At 41.4% G+C, this 13,528-nt stretch overlaps 1 protein-coding gene across 1 annotated transcript in view; it reads right to left on the bottom strand.

Annotated features, from left to right (window-relative positions):
* nup133 (nucleoporin 133) overlaps nt 1-13,441 on the bottom strand; it is a 22,504-nt gene extending 9,063 nt beyond the window's left edge. The window contains exons 1-17 of the mRNA XM_053331874.1: nt 13,217-13,441; nt 11,986-12,101; nt 11,714-11,817; nt 10,951-11,184; nt 10,623-10,793; nt 10,045-10,200; nt 9,767-9,837; nt 8,156-8,303; nt 7,272-7,422; nt 6,917-7,071; nt 5,453-5,544; nt 4,451-4,614; nt 3,181-3,275; nt 2,105-2,329; nt 1,900-2,022; nt 963-1,062; nt 595-858 (exon numbers count right to left, since the gene is read on the bottom strand). Coding sequence (XP_053187849.1) covers nt 595-858; nt 963-1,062; nt 1,900-2,022; nt 2,105-2,329; nt 3,181-3,275; nt 4,451-4,614; nt 5,453-5,544; nt 6,917-7,071; nt 7,272-7,422; nt 8,156-8,303; nt 9,767-9,837; nt 10,045-10,200; nt 10,623-10,793; nt 10,951-11,184; nt 11,714-11,817; nt 11,986-12,101; nt 13,217-13,344 — 2,497 coding nt within the window. The 5' untranslated portion in view covers nt 13,345-13,441. The remainder of the gene's footprint in view (nt 1-594; nt 859-962; nt 1,063-1,899; nt 2,023-2,104; nt 2,330-3,180; nt 3,276-4,450; nt 4,615-5,452; nt 5,545-6,916; nt 7,072-7,271; nt 7,423-8,155; nt 8,304-9,766; nt 9,838-10,044; nt 10,201-10,622; nt 10,794-10,950; nt 11,185-11,713; nt 11,818-11,985; nt 12,102-13,216) is intronic.
* Nucleotides 13,442-13,528: the final 87 nt, after the last annotated feature.

The following is a 13,528-nucleotide window of genomic DNA, read 5'->3' as shown; positions in this document are numbered from 1 at the left end:
AATCGCGATTAGATTAATGCAATCCATAACGTGTTAATTTTTTTTAATCTCATTTTAATGTTGCAAGCCTTTTTGTCCCTTCTACTCCCCCGTAGACGGCTCCTCTAGCTGTAGCGCTATGCTTTGAAGTGGCCTCCTGCAGTAAACCTACCGCGCTGATGGAAAGTAAGAGAGCTACTGGACTTTTGAACGGCTTGTTTAACTTTAAAACACTTCCAGACGCTTCAGTTGACAAGTCAAAAGTAAAATGCAACCTGTGTCAAACGGAGTTTAACTACCACCGGAGTACGTGGAGTTTGAGTTAGCACCTCCACGCTAAACACCCAGGTGCAGCCAAGCCAGCCTCAGCTCCACCAAAGGACCATTTTGGAGTGTGGGAGTCGCAGCAGAGCCGTGATTGATTCCCAGTTAAGACACTCTGGTAAGAAATGCTTTACATTATGGGCTTAAAACTGCCTTCAAATGGAAAATAACATTTAAACATGCAATGCAAAACGCGATTAACTATGGAAATTCTGTGATTAATCTTGATTAAAAAAATTAATCGTTTGACAGCCCTAATTTTAAGCTTGTTCAGCACTTTGTTTAACTCACACAACGGGGTCAGCAGCTCCGAGCGCCTCTGGCTGTACTCCATTTCCAGGCTGTTGTAGCGCTCCTGTTGGGCCCCCGGGGGCCTCTGCTGCTGCAGGGAGCTCAGCTGGGCCACGTAGCCGCCCAGGTAGATGTCCAACAGCGCCACCAGCTGCTCACACAGGACGCTGCGCAGCTCCGAGTCGGCGTGCGGATACACGGAGCGCAGGATGATTTCGTGCTGACGGGAGATGACGGTGCGAATGCCGCCGACGCCGCCTGACGCTGGAGGACGAGGAGGAGATAAAAGTAGATGATGAAAAGAAGTTATCGAAGTCCATCAGTTAATTTTACAAGTAGCAAACCAACAGGTGTGACAGATGAACTACCTGTCCAGGGGATGTACTCGGGCTCCGCTGCAGCGTTCTCAGAAGCTCTGTACATGGAGGCCTTCGTCTCTCTGTACTGACCTGCAGCCTGAAGCATGTCCTACACACACACACACGCACACACACACACACACACACACACACACACACAGACACACACAGACACACACACACACACACACACACACACACACACAGACACACACAGACACACACAGACACACACAGACACACACAGACACACACAGACACACACGGGTTAAAATGTGAAAATAAACGTATGAATAACTTCATAACTACTTTGTGGACCCGGCATCAAATTTCTGCTTTTAATCCATTTAGAGAGAATATATTAAAGGATTATGGCAAAAATGTCTAAGTGGTGTAACCATAAAAACTTTGTAAGGAAGGAAGGGAGGGAGGGAGGGAGGAAGGAAGGAAGGAAGGAAGGAAGGAAAGAAGGAAGGAGAATATATTAGAGGATTATGGCAAAAATGTCTAAGTGGTGTAACCATAAAAACACCATATCAACTAGTTTGGCATGATATTACATTATAACTTTTATATTAAATAAAGCTAATGGAATACTATTGTTCTAAATATTACATTTAATCTGGGTAACCATGGAGACCAGGAAACATTTATCATTATTAGTATAAGTCCACTTAAATACACTGTAGGTGATACAATATTTAATATGTATCATTCTTTTTTTGGTTACACCATTTGACATTTTCAGGAGCATTGAGTCTGACTTTTGGTTAAAAATGGTCAAATGATATAAAAACAACAAAAATACTAAATGTTATTAATTTTAACAAACCTGATGCTGCTTTTAAATCTATTTTTAACATATTTTTGAATTGATCATCTTGCCAACCCTTATTTGTCACGTGACCCGTACATAAAGTTAAACAAATCTAATGTTGGTGTTTACCTTGATGATGTTGTTGACGGTGAGGACGACCTCGGCCCACTGCACCGAGTCCACCGCATTCTCCTTCAGACTGCGCTCCTCCTCTTCCAGCAGACAGTCAAACACAGAGGAGATCTGAGACACCTGCGGAAACACACACAAAACATTTAACTCACTGCTGATCCGACATCTAAACGTGTCCGATCACGCAGACAGCACCCGTCACCTCTCTGAAGAAGACGTCTGCGGCAGTGAGGCTGGGCGGCACGGCGGTGTTGTTCCTCTGCAGCGCCACGCTGATGGCCCGGTTCACCAGCTCGCTGTGCTTGGTGTGGTGGTTCTTCAGCACCATGGCGACCTGCAGCTTCTCCGCATGTTCGCACAGCAGCAGACGCGTTGCCATGGGCGACGATCGCACCGGCACCTGGCTGAGCCGGTCCAGCAGACCCACCTGAGACAGAAAGACGGTCACATTTTAGAGAGTCTTTACGTTTTTCTTCTTCTACACTGTGCAGAACGATGCATGCACAGAAGAAGAAAAACTAGATGTCCTATTAAGGATTTAGGTTTTTGTGGGAAAAACATATAAGAAACAAATTATTATTCCAAGCTAAGCAGTTTAAAATGTCTTGGTAAATCTTTAGGGTTTCAATAAAACTTGAAAAATGAAGCCACTGGTCAAGGAAGAACTGAGCCGTTTTTGATGCAACAGCACCACCATGTGGACATTTAGAGCATTTAACATTTTCAATCACATCTCCTGTACTATGAGAAGTACATTAATTCAGTTTATTTGTAAAGAACCTGTCCTTACTATGTAAACCTCAGGAACATAACACATATGTATATAATATTAAGAATTTATGATTCCATACATCCAAGGATGCTTCTCCTTCAGTCTTTGAACAATGACTGGAGCCTTTGGCCAGGAGGTCGTGTCATCAGATGGTTACCGACAATCGCTGAGTGTTTCAACCCTTAACCATAACACTCTCCTGTTGGTAGCAGTGAGTAGCGGTGGCCAGCCACTACTCACTCCCTCCTGGCCGCCAGCTCAACTCCTCTCTCTTGCTCCACATCCAACATGAGGCTCTCTCTGCTGCCTCCCCCAGTTTTCACAGTGCCTTCTTTCTTTCTCTTCCCATCAGCCCCACAGCTGTCAAGAACTTCCATACTGACTGTGCAGGGAAGCCTCTGCATCCAACCTTAACCGGATACAACCATGCCTGCCTTACTGATTTGTTTTTCTAGTGTGTGTGTGTGTGTGTGTGTGTGTGTGTGTGTGTGTGTGTGTGTGTGTACCTGCAGCAGGAAGTCCATGAAGCAGCCGTGAGCCTTCATCTTGTCTTCCAGCTGGTGGAGGATGATGAGGGAGGTGAGAGGGAAGCCAGCGCTCTCTGGAAGAAGAGAAGCAGAGATGAAACATTTATATCAATCATCAAGTCCTCACAAAAACACTTCAGTCTATCGAATAGCAAAGCGACACACTTTCATTGTCGGGTTATTATCTGATTGCTGTCTTTTTAAATACATCTTTCTCTGTTACAGCCCCGTCCATAACTGCATTTTTCTAAGTTGTGCAACATTGTTTTAATGGCGTAAGCTTACATTATGAGCATAATGGGATTTTATTGGCACTATGCTCATTACTACCATTAGATTTATAGTATGTTCTTCACTGAAATGAAATATAATCTGCTTTCTTTACTAATATACCAGTATAGTTGAGAAAAAAAGAAACAAATATATAATGACTTTAGGGTTAAGAGAGATTCATGTGTAAATATTTGCACAAAAGTAAAAACCATTTAGAGACAAACATGATATACATGTTGTATAAAGTATCGAGCGATAAATCCTACATAGTATCATACTTAGTTAAATATCATCAAATTTAATATTATTAGTAATTATCTTGAGATGAAGTATTTTTAGTGTGAAGACTCCTTTAGCTTTCCCATAAACTCGGTTGCTTCTACAAAATATTAAATACAGATTAGAGTCTCGTCTGTTTATATATGACTCCATGTTTTTTCCTTTTCTTTTCTTCATGTTGTCACTTGTTCTGTCTTATTATCAGCTTGTTAATCAACTTGTGAAGCACTTTGAATATGGAGTTTATTCCCTATCTTAATTCAAGAGCATATTAAATGGATTTGAGAGCAGTATTTATTGATTTCATGTTCAGATTTTGTGATATTTTCTCTCAAAATTCTGCTCTCGCGCTCAAATTTGCTCTGTGCATGCTCACACTGTGTCCTCGCACTCGGTTACAACGCTGCTCGCGCAGATTTCCTGCACTCAAACTCGACTTCTTCCTCTCGCGCTCAGGGAACTTGTGCTATCTAATCAATAAATACTGCTCTCAAATCCATTTAATATGCTCTTGAATTAAGATAGGGAATAAACTCCATATTTGAACTCCATTAACAGTATGAAAGCTGCTGGATAAAGAAAGTTTGATGGATTGATTTATAACTTTAAACTGTAGATGAATGCTTCAGCTTTAAGTGATTAATTTCGTTTTAGTTGGCAGCAGCTTTTGTCGCCCTCCCTCGTTCCTCCTCCTCACCATCAGGGACGGACTCGGCCCAGCGGGGGTCGGAGGCCGGGTAGTCGTCCACCAGGTCCAGGTTGATCCGGGTCACCATGCCGTCCAGCTCGGCTCCCTCCTCCCCATCAGCGTCGGCAGGGAAGAGCTCGTCTGTGATGGTCTGAGCTCCGATCAGGTCGTTACTGACAGAGAGGAGGAGATCAGGTTATATTTACAGCTTTACAGAGACTCAATCCTTCTACCTTACATCTCTCTAAATATCAGCTCCACTTTTTTATTACTGTCTATTTTTTGTCAAGTAATAAAAGAGATTCACAAACACCTTTTTAGCAAATGTGATGAGAATTTTCATGATGTTTAGAGTTTCTTTTTCTCCATTTAATTCTCATATTTCTTTATTTTTTATTATATCGTTTCTACTGATTTGTCATTTTTTTTGTCCTTCTTGTTATTTTTCTTTATATTTTCCTAAATTATGTTAGCTTAGTTTCTTTTTTTCCTTCCTCCTTTTATTTGATATGCGTTTGTTTTTACTCTTCAGATTGAGGGCAGATCTGCAGCTTCTTGATTTTATTTTTATTATCTGGATTTTCTATAGGATGCATATTACATCATATCTCAAAAAGGTTCAAACTCAGTGTTTGAATATTTAAAGGTTTTGCAAGACTGAAGTTAAGTTTTGAAGGCTTAAAATAAATATCTGCAAACATTATTTTAGATTCAAATGTTCTTTCTTCACAGCTGCAGCTATCTGTTATAATGCTGTAATTAGTTTGTTTTCCGTGTTTGAAATGCTCTGAAAACTGGTGCACATGTTGGGGGGGGGGGGGGGGGGAGGAGTTTTGAAACATAAACGGATGAATCTTTATCTTAAAAACTTTTGCGGATGTGAATTTGTTACTCGACTGTTCTTTCAGAGCTGATTTTTACAATTTCAGACGTCTGCTCACCCAGCTGAGAGCTCGTCAGTCTATGCACCCAACACTTCAAATAAATAAATGAAGTAAATTAAAAACTTACCGACAGAACTGCAGGAAAGCCGCCTTCAGCAGTTTGGTTTTGTCCTCCTGAGCTACGGTTTCGGCTCGGGTCGGCGTCTCCATGACTGAAACCTTCAACAGAAGAGTCGAAATGATGAACACACGTTTAGATTAACAAATGCGTATAAAAAGAGAATTCAGAGCCATTTCCTTTTAATTATTTTATTTATGATAAGTAATTAAGGTAAAAACAGGAAGTCCAATGTGTGAAATGTGTTTAAATTACTGGGGGAACAGAATGATTAATCTCTCCTACAAGAAACCTGAAGTTCACGTGATCTGGCGTTTCTACCGCTGCAATTAATTATATAATACAGACATTATATCTCATTCCACCTGAGGAACATTTCCAGACACCGTCCTTCACTCTCTGACTCAGTTGCTGAGACTCTCATACATGCATTCATCACCTCACGTCTGGACTATTGTAATGCCATCTTGTATGGGGTCCCCAATAAAACGCTGGACAGAAACTCAGCTGCCAGGGTTCTCACTCGAACTAAACCCTGGCAGCACATCACCCACACACTAAAACAGCTGCACTGGCTTCCAATTAAGTTCCGCATCACTTTTAAACTTCTTCTCCTCACCTATAAATCTCTTCATGCCGTTGCACCCCAGTACTTAATGGACCTTCCCCATGTTTACCACCCTTCACGGGACCTGCGCTCCACCGACTTGGGCCTCCTGTCCATCCCTCGCACCAGAAGGCAAACCTTTGGGAGCCTTCAGTGTGGTAGCTCCTACACTGTGGAACTCGCTCCCTCCTAACATTCGCCAAGCACCAACTCTGGACTCTTTTAAATCACTGTTGAAAAGGCACTTGTTCCTGCAGGCTTTTGCCGGCTAAATGTGTGTTTTTGTCTGTGTTCTTGTTATTGTGAAGCGACCTTGGGTTTCATGAAAGGCGCTATACAAGATAAAGTTATTATTATTTTATTATTATTAAATCTCATGTCATGTCCTCTTTCGTTTAAAGTGCCTGTCTGGATCAGAGCAGGTGATTTCATCTTCATAACGATAGTACCGTATTATTGTGTAATCAACGGGACCTCAGGCAGCTTCGCTCTCATTATTTCTATCTTGCATTAAAGCAGAATATCAGTGAAGACTTTACTGCTCTGCTCAATCACATCAATCCTACCACAAAAACACAAGATTAAAGAATAGAAAGGCAGTTTTAAAGCACAAGAACAATTTAGTTGAGCAGAAACAGGCCCAAACATTTTCTCTTTCTCTCTCTTTAATATTTGGTATTAGAGGAAGCTGTTCATGGTTTTCTACGACAGATGTTTTGTTTCTAAATCACCAATGTGATGATGGAATAAGCTTACTACTACTTTAACTAAATACTTTATATATCAGCTAGACAAACCTCTGAAAGCCAGAGTGTAATTTGAACACTGTAGTTTTAGTATCTTGTAAAAACATATTTTTTTTTTACCTCTGGAGCTGCAGCCAGCGAGGAGCACAGCGAGTCCTCCATGGTCTCCGGCAAGATGGAGGCACTCTCCCGAGCCACGACCGCCACCAGGCCGCTGTTCTGGGAGAAAAACACTGGCAGGTTGGCACAGCAGCCGCCTCCACGTACACCATCACCTGGACAGATGAAGAGAGGGAGAGATGTGTCTTTGTTGTTGTATTGTAGAGTCATTTATTTTCTTTATGATAATCAACTGTGACATAAAGTAATCAAGCCCTGCAACATCGATTGAAGTCAATATTTCTGATCTGATTTTGGACAAATTAGAGTTGGTTTCCCGTCAAAGACCCCTCAGGTTTCTGTTAACGAGTCTCACCAGGAGAGTTGAAGCTGATCTTCTCATCAGGTAGTCCTCCTCTGCTGGTTCCCGTCGAGCAGGCAAACACCAGCTCATCGTTGTATAGGAAGGCAGTGGAGCCGGGGGAACGTGGCACCACCAGCCGCGTAGCCTGCAGGGCTTCTTCATTCTGAGGAGACGACACATTAGGATTTATTATAAACCAAAGTCTGTTTTTTCTAAATATATTAGGACTAAAACAACAACAATATCAACTCCACTGAGTTTTAAATGTCTTGAAGTTGATTGTTATAGCAAACCAGCTGCTGCCTGTACACAGTCAATGTTTAAGGTGTTTTTCACAGTTTTTCACTTACATCTAAATTAATCTAGTGATTGTGTGTTCATGAATATGGCATCAATTTTTCCAATGTTTTTTTTTTTTTTTCCTTCAACCGAATCAATTACAATATGTCTATAATACACTGTATATGCTGCCACTAATATGACTCTTTCATGCATTCCTTCATTTTGGGCTGTCATTTTGTGTTCTCTCCACCAGATGGCGCCATTTAGCTGCATTTTGCCTATGGGAGAATACAATGCAGTGTTCCCCAGTACTGCTTGTCCTGTATTATGAAGCACAGCAGACCACTGAATTTGTATTGTCCTGCAGGTCTGCATTTATAGCATTACGTCTAAATCTCTCTTTCACACAGACCCATATGCAACCACTTTCATTCATGCATCCACTCACATCTAAAAACCTCAACAACTAACATGGTTACCTAGATACTAAAATATAGTAACAAACATACTTTAAGGCAAACTGACCCTTTACCAGAAGAACAAAGTGATGACTGAGCCCCTTTGGTGACACACTAAACTAACCCTAACCCACCACAAGCTGGATCAGGACTGACCTGGAAGGGAGCGCTGTATTTGGTGACCTCCACAGTGAACTGGTCGGAGATGGCGGCACCGTGGTCCTGCAGGGTGACCAGGCAGAAGTAGGCCAGGCATGGAGTGTCTGCCGGGTGCCAAGCTGCGGCCAAAACCACCAGGCCAGCTCTGAAGAGAGAGATGAGAGAGATGCCTTTATTGTTACTGTGTTCATAATACAGTGAAATTACAAGTGCCCATCACAAACACAATCAATCATGACCCATCATAAAACTATACTAACTAACTATATCTACTCCTAACTATATCATTAAAAAAAACAAAGGCAGGTAAAAATTATGACAAGGCAGGTAAGTAAAAAATAAAGTGGAATAGAGGTTTAAAAAAAACAAAGTCCAGCTCTCAAAAACACCCAAGCTACAATTTGTGTATATTCATTCACTACAGAAAAAGTGCTTCTAAATTAGCTTTTGTAGTATACTTATGCTAATGTTCATCATTTTGAGATGCTTAATTACACAGATTTAAAAGTTATGATTTTAGCATCCTGTAGTTGATCTTTATAGTTGTCTATGTGTAGATGAGCCCATGTTTTAATGGTCGGTCTGAACAAAAAACTAATATTCGCTGCATGCCAACGTTCATAAATAGAGCGTCAAAAAATAGCTTTCAATATTCAAAACAAACAAGCTTTAACTGCGTAAACTTGTTTTCTTGTATTTTTCCTATCCGCCATAAACAACACTGAGCACATCCCTTACAATAATGTTAGCAATGAGAGACGTAACGTTAGTTTTCTCTCTGAGACGTTTCTCAAACTTTCGAGGAGCCGTTATAAACGTTGACGTACTAGTTTGGTTATTAGCGTCAGGTCCGTCTCCCTTAGTAACCGTCACAGCAGACATCAGCTTTTTGTCCGTATAAAACCACGATAGCTCAACTCTGCTCCAAATATTTCACACCTGACAAGATTATCCTTTAATTTCTGGAAGCTTTTAAACCACGCTGGACTTTTGTGTGGCTTCGTCTGCATCATGTTCAATCCAGTCAGCTAGTTAGCAGGCTAACTTACTAGCTAGCAGGCTAACTTACTACCGAGTCAAAGTAGCTGAGGGCAGCAGTAAATATTTACTCCATGTCAGATTTACTTCAATACAAGGTGGAGGTGGTTTACACAAGCTTACAGCTCCTCCTAGTGGCTGAATGTGTGAATTGCTCTCCAAGCAGCTGTTAATAAACCCTTCATACTAAACCACACAGCTCAACCCTTAATTAAAGAGTTTCAACAAAGAAAAAAATACAGCACAAAGGTCGAAGTTAGTCCCCATGAACTATTATTCAGGAATTAGGTTTTAAAGACCCAACCCTACTATTTACTGTTTATTATATTTCATTTCTATTTAAATTGCCTAGACCACATGGCTTCTCTCTAGGGGTGACTGTGACAACTGAAATCTAATAAATAGTTTGTTAAATGTTCTTCGCGGTTGTTAGATATTAAACAACAGTGATGATATTGATGGGAAAGGTGGATTTTTTTTTAAATTAAAATATCTTGCTGAACTCAAAATACAAGCAAAACTATTTCACTTTGTTTTAAAGTATAAAAACAAGCAGAAAGTCAGACTCACTGGCTGAGTTTCATATCGAGGTATGTCACGTTCGCTCCCTCCTTCATCTCCTCGTAGTTGCTCTCCGACCCCTGATGGAAGAGAAATGTTGAGAAGCTTGAGAGTATTGTACCCAAATTTAAAGGTTAATCTAATCAATATGACAGCTGATCTCCAATATATAATGAAATGTAGGAATTTTGATTTTGCTCAGTCTTAACAAATGCAACAATTATTTTGAACTATAGAGATCAAGCAAAGTCTAAACCTCCACAATCATGTTGCATGCTCGTACTGACCCAGATGGCATCGGCAATGCTCTCTGTCAGAGCTCTCTGGGCGTCCCAGCTGAGGATCTGGTGCTCCGAGCTCTCATCCACCTCCCATTTACTCAAACTGGAGCTGGTCAGCGAGTACAGACAGCTGGATTCGCCCGCCCACAACACGCTGTGGAGCTGGAACAAAGACAGAGGCAGGAAACATTCAATCGGTTAATCAGTTATTTACTAAAAACCTTCTTGTTTTTATAACTCTTTTTGGTGACCATTAATGATCCTCTTCATTAGGGGGAATCACAAAAAGACCAACAAATAAATACCTCTTCGCCTCTCAACAAACAAACTTTAATACAGCCTCATAAAGTTGTATCAGCAGAAGCCTTACTTACAGAGTGTGGGTTTGCTGCTGTCCTCTTTTTTACCATTGGAAACTGAGTATTTTTGCACACTATGAGCTTTGGGAAACTATGATGGATATATTTTTTACTGTTTTAATGCTGACTGACAAGGTCCAGTTCAGACAGAAGATAGACTCCCGGCATGCTTTACACCAAACTCCTCCGACCAAGCTTTGCATGTTCTGTCTTCACATCACTCACTGTGTCATTGGCCGGTGGGGAGAGGATGCCGAACAGGCTGGAGACTCTGCGTCCGATGCCGGAGAGCACGCCCTGACCCTGCTGCAGAGCTCGATACTGCAGCTTTCCAGAAGAATCCGCACTCGCTCTCAACAATCGACTCTTGACCGACGACAGGACAAAGCTTCCACCCTGAGAGAGAAGTCAAATGTAAAACAACAGCTATGATGTTCTGTTTAAAAGGGGACATGTGTTTTTTTATGATTTTCTGCTCATTTTTAATATATACTGTTTCAAAGTGCCAAAACTTGAGGTGAACTTATGTAGAAATGCTGCCTGCATGACTTACTCTGACAGCAACAACAAAGTTGCAGAGGTCTCCCAGGTCCACGTCCGTCTCTGTGTAGTTGCCCTCCTGGCTCAGGCTGGGCCAGAAGCGAGCTGTTCCCTCCGTCGCCACCGCCAAGACGGAGATGGACTGGACAGCAGCCGTCTCCAGAGGAGCGGCGGAAGTCACGGCCACAAGGTCAGCTGTGTAGTTGTACTCGCTGTCGGGCAGCTGCAGCTCCTTACAGACTGACAGCTGCAGGAAAACACAAGAGACAGTTTCAGTTATTGAATTGCGTCTTTCCTCGAAATTCATGATCATTTATATTATTGATTCATATCATCTATCTTGGTGTATGCAATATTTTTGCTGTGGTTTTATTACAGCTTATTCTCTTGTATGTTAGAATACTTTTCATACCATGACTGAGAGAGACAGCTGAGTTTTCATTTGAAGCTGAGTTTATTTAATTTGGCAGCACTGTAAAATAAAAATGTCTTGTTGCCACTTAAAAAAATAAGTGTAACTGCAGTAGATTCTCTTTAACCTGTAATTAGATTTCTGTGCAATTTTTTTTCCAATCGTGATATAAACATAAACATTCATGCAGCAGTAATTATCTAACAACAAATGATATTTCAAAGTCATGCTAAAAATATTAACATACACAACATAATACATAAATCCAGCTCATAAAAAAGTCCCCAAATTTTGCAAGATAAATGGCAGTTAATTGGCAACTAATCGATTAAACCATTAATTGCTGAGCTCTACTGAACTCTACCTTGGCCACAGCTGTCTGGCAGATCTTCCAGATGATCAGTTTCTCTCCACAAACCATCCAGGCCCAGCCACTCTCATTCACCTTTACTGAGATCTGGTCATCAGCTGGAGAGCCAGACAGACACAGAAATGTTCAGAGGTAAATACTGGAACATAATACAAACCCTGCAAACAGGCACAGACATCAACAAGAACTAAAAAAAGACACCACAGGAATTAAACAAGAGAGCTGAAATCACACAAAAACTCATTAGGAAACATGGTTTTCTTTACCATCAGCCATCGTCAGAGCCTCCATCACTTTAACAGGCAGCGATGAGCCGAAGGTTTGCACATCATAGTTGAGAGTTTCAGAAGTTGCATGGCTCTGCACTCGGGTGGGTGTCGACCTGAGATGAGACATGAAAAAAAAAAAAAAAAAGCTGAGTCAGATAACCAGATATTTATTGTCCCCAGGAGACATTTGTGCTGTAGATGCCTCCAGAACAACAACATTCATTACATACAGTACCAGTCAAAAGTTTGGACACACTTTCCCATTCACATCAATAAGAAAGTGTGTCCAAACGTTTGACTGGTACTGTACATGCAGACAAAAAGACTAATACATAGCTGGTCTTTTGATAATTTAGCAATGAAATTTAATTGAAAGGCTCACAGAAAAAGTCAGGTGTCCATATGAATAGTGAAAGAGGTTTGCTTCACTGTAATCATTCAGAATCAATCAGAACAGAAAAAAATGGGTGATTTCACTGCTTTTTTCCCCATCCAGACCACATTAGAGGGAGAAAAAAGCTGTGAAACTCATAGAATCAAGGTGTCATTAATGTGAAATGAGTTTCTGGAGTCTCCTTGTTAAACTAGTCCAGCTTTAACTGGAGTAATATTGTGATTTTTCATCTGGACCTGTCCTAATGTGGTCTGGGTGGTGGACCAAGGCTGTGAAATTGGTATTTTTTCAGTTCTCAAAAATAGAATCAAGGTTTCACTAATGAGAAACCTGGTTTTCATACGTTTCTGGAGTCTCCTTGTTAAACTAGTCTTGACAGGTCTAACATTATGGTTATTGATATAGACCTGTTTTAATGTGGTCAGGGTGGGATAAAGCTGTTTAACACATCTGAGAGTGATTTTAAACAATGTTCAGGCTTTCTTCTACCATGTGTCTAATATATTTACAAAAGTGAAAGTGGCGAATAAAGGAGAACCAGCCCCTACATCATTATTAAGTTTCTTGAACCCCCAATAGGAAACTAACTTCATGCCGTGGCTAATCCTATAATAAAACCACCTGTCAGTATAAAACCACTACCTATAATTCAACAGCAGCCCTTAGTTACCATAACTTGCAGGTTGGATTTCTTGGACTTTGCAGCTTGGATTTCTCGCATTGTTGTTGTATTCGACTACATTGATGTGAGTCATGTGGACATAACAAACAGCCAGCAGCATGTTTACACACAGAGATAACCTTTAATATGTTACCGGGAAACTGCTCACTCACCTGGCCGACAGAGGCGTCCTGCGCGGGGAGAACAGCAGGCTGGCGGCCGCTCCGGAGACGCTCTTCCTCCCGGTGGTCCTGCCCTGCTGCCGGCGGCCGGAGCTCGGGCCAGTGCGGGGGCTGAACATGCCTGCTGTGTGGTACCCTAATGACAAAAATCGAATTTAAACTGTAAACTGTAAGATGTGAACCAACACCATGTACACATCCACCTCTCCAAACAGCGCGCGGTGCAGTCGCTTCAATAATACATCATCAGCTTCTTCCTTCCCTGTTTAATATCGGTTTGCAAAACAGCCTTGAGAAGCATCA

Source organism: Scomber japonicus, chromosome 2 (genome assembly GCF_027409825.1).
Source record: "Scomber japonicus isolate fScoJap1 chromosome 2, fScoJap1.pri, whole genome shotgun sequence".
In the NCBI taxonomy this organism is placed as follows: Eukaryota; Metazoa; Chordata; class Actinopteri; order Scombriformes; family Scombridae; genus Scomber; species Scomber japonicus.
This window is presented reverse-complemented; position numbering and strand designations above follow the sequence as displayed.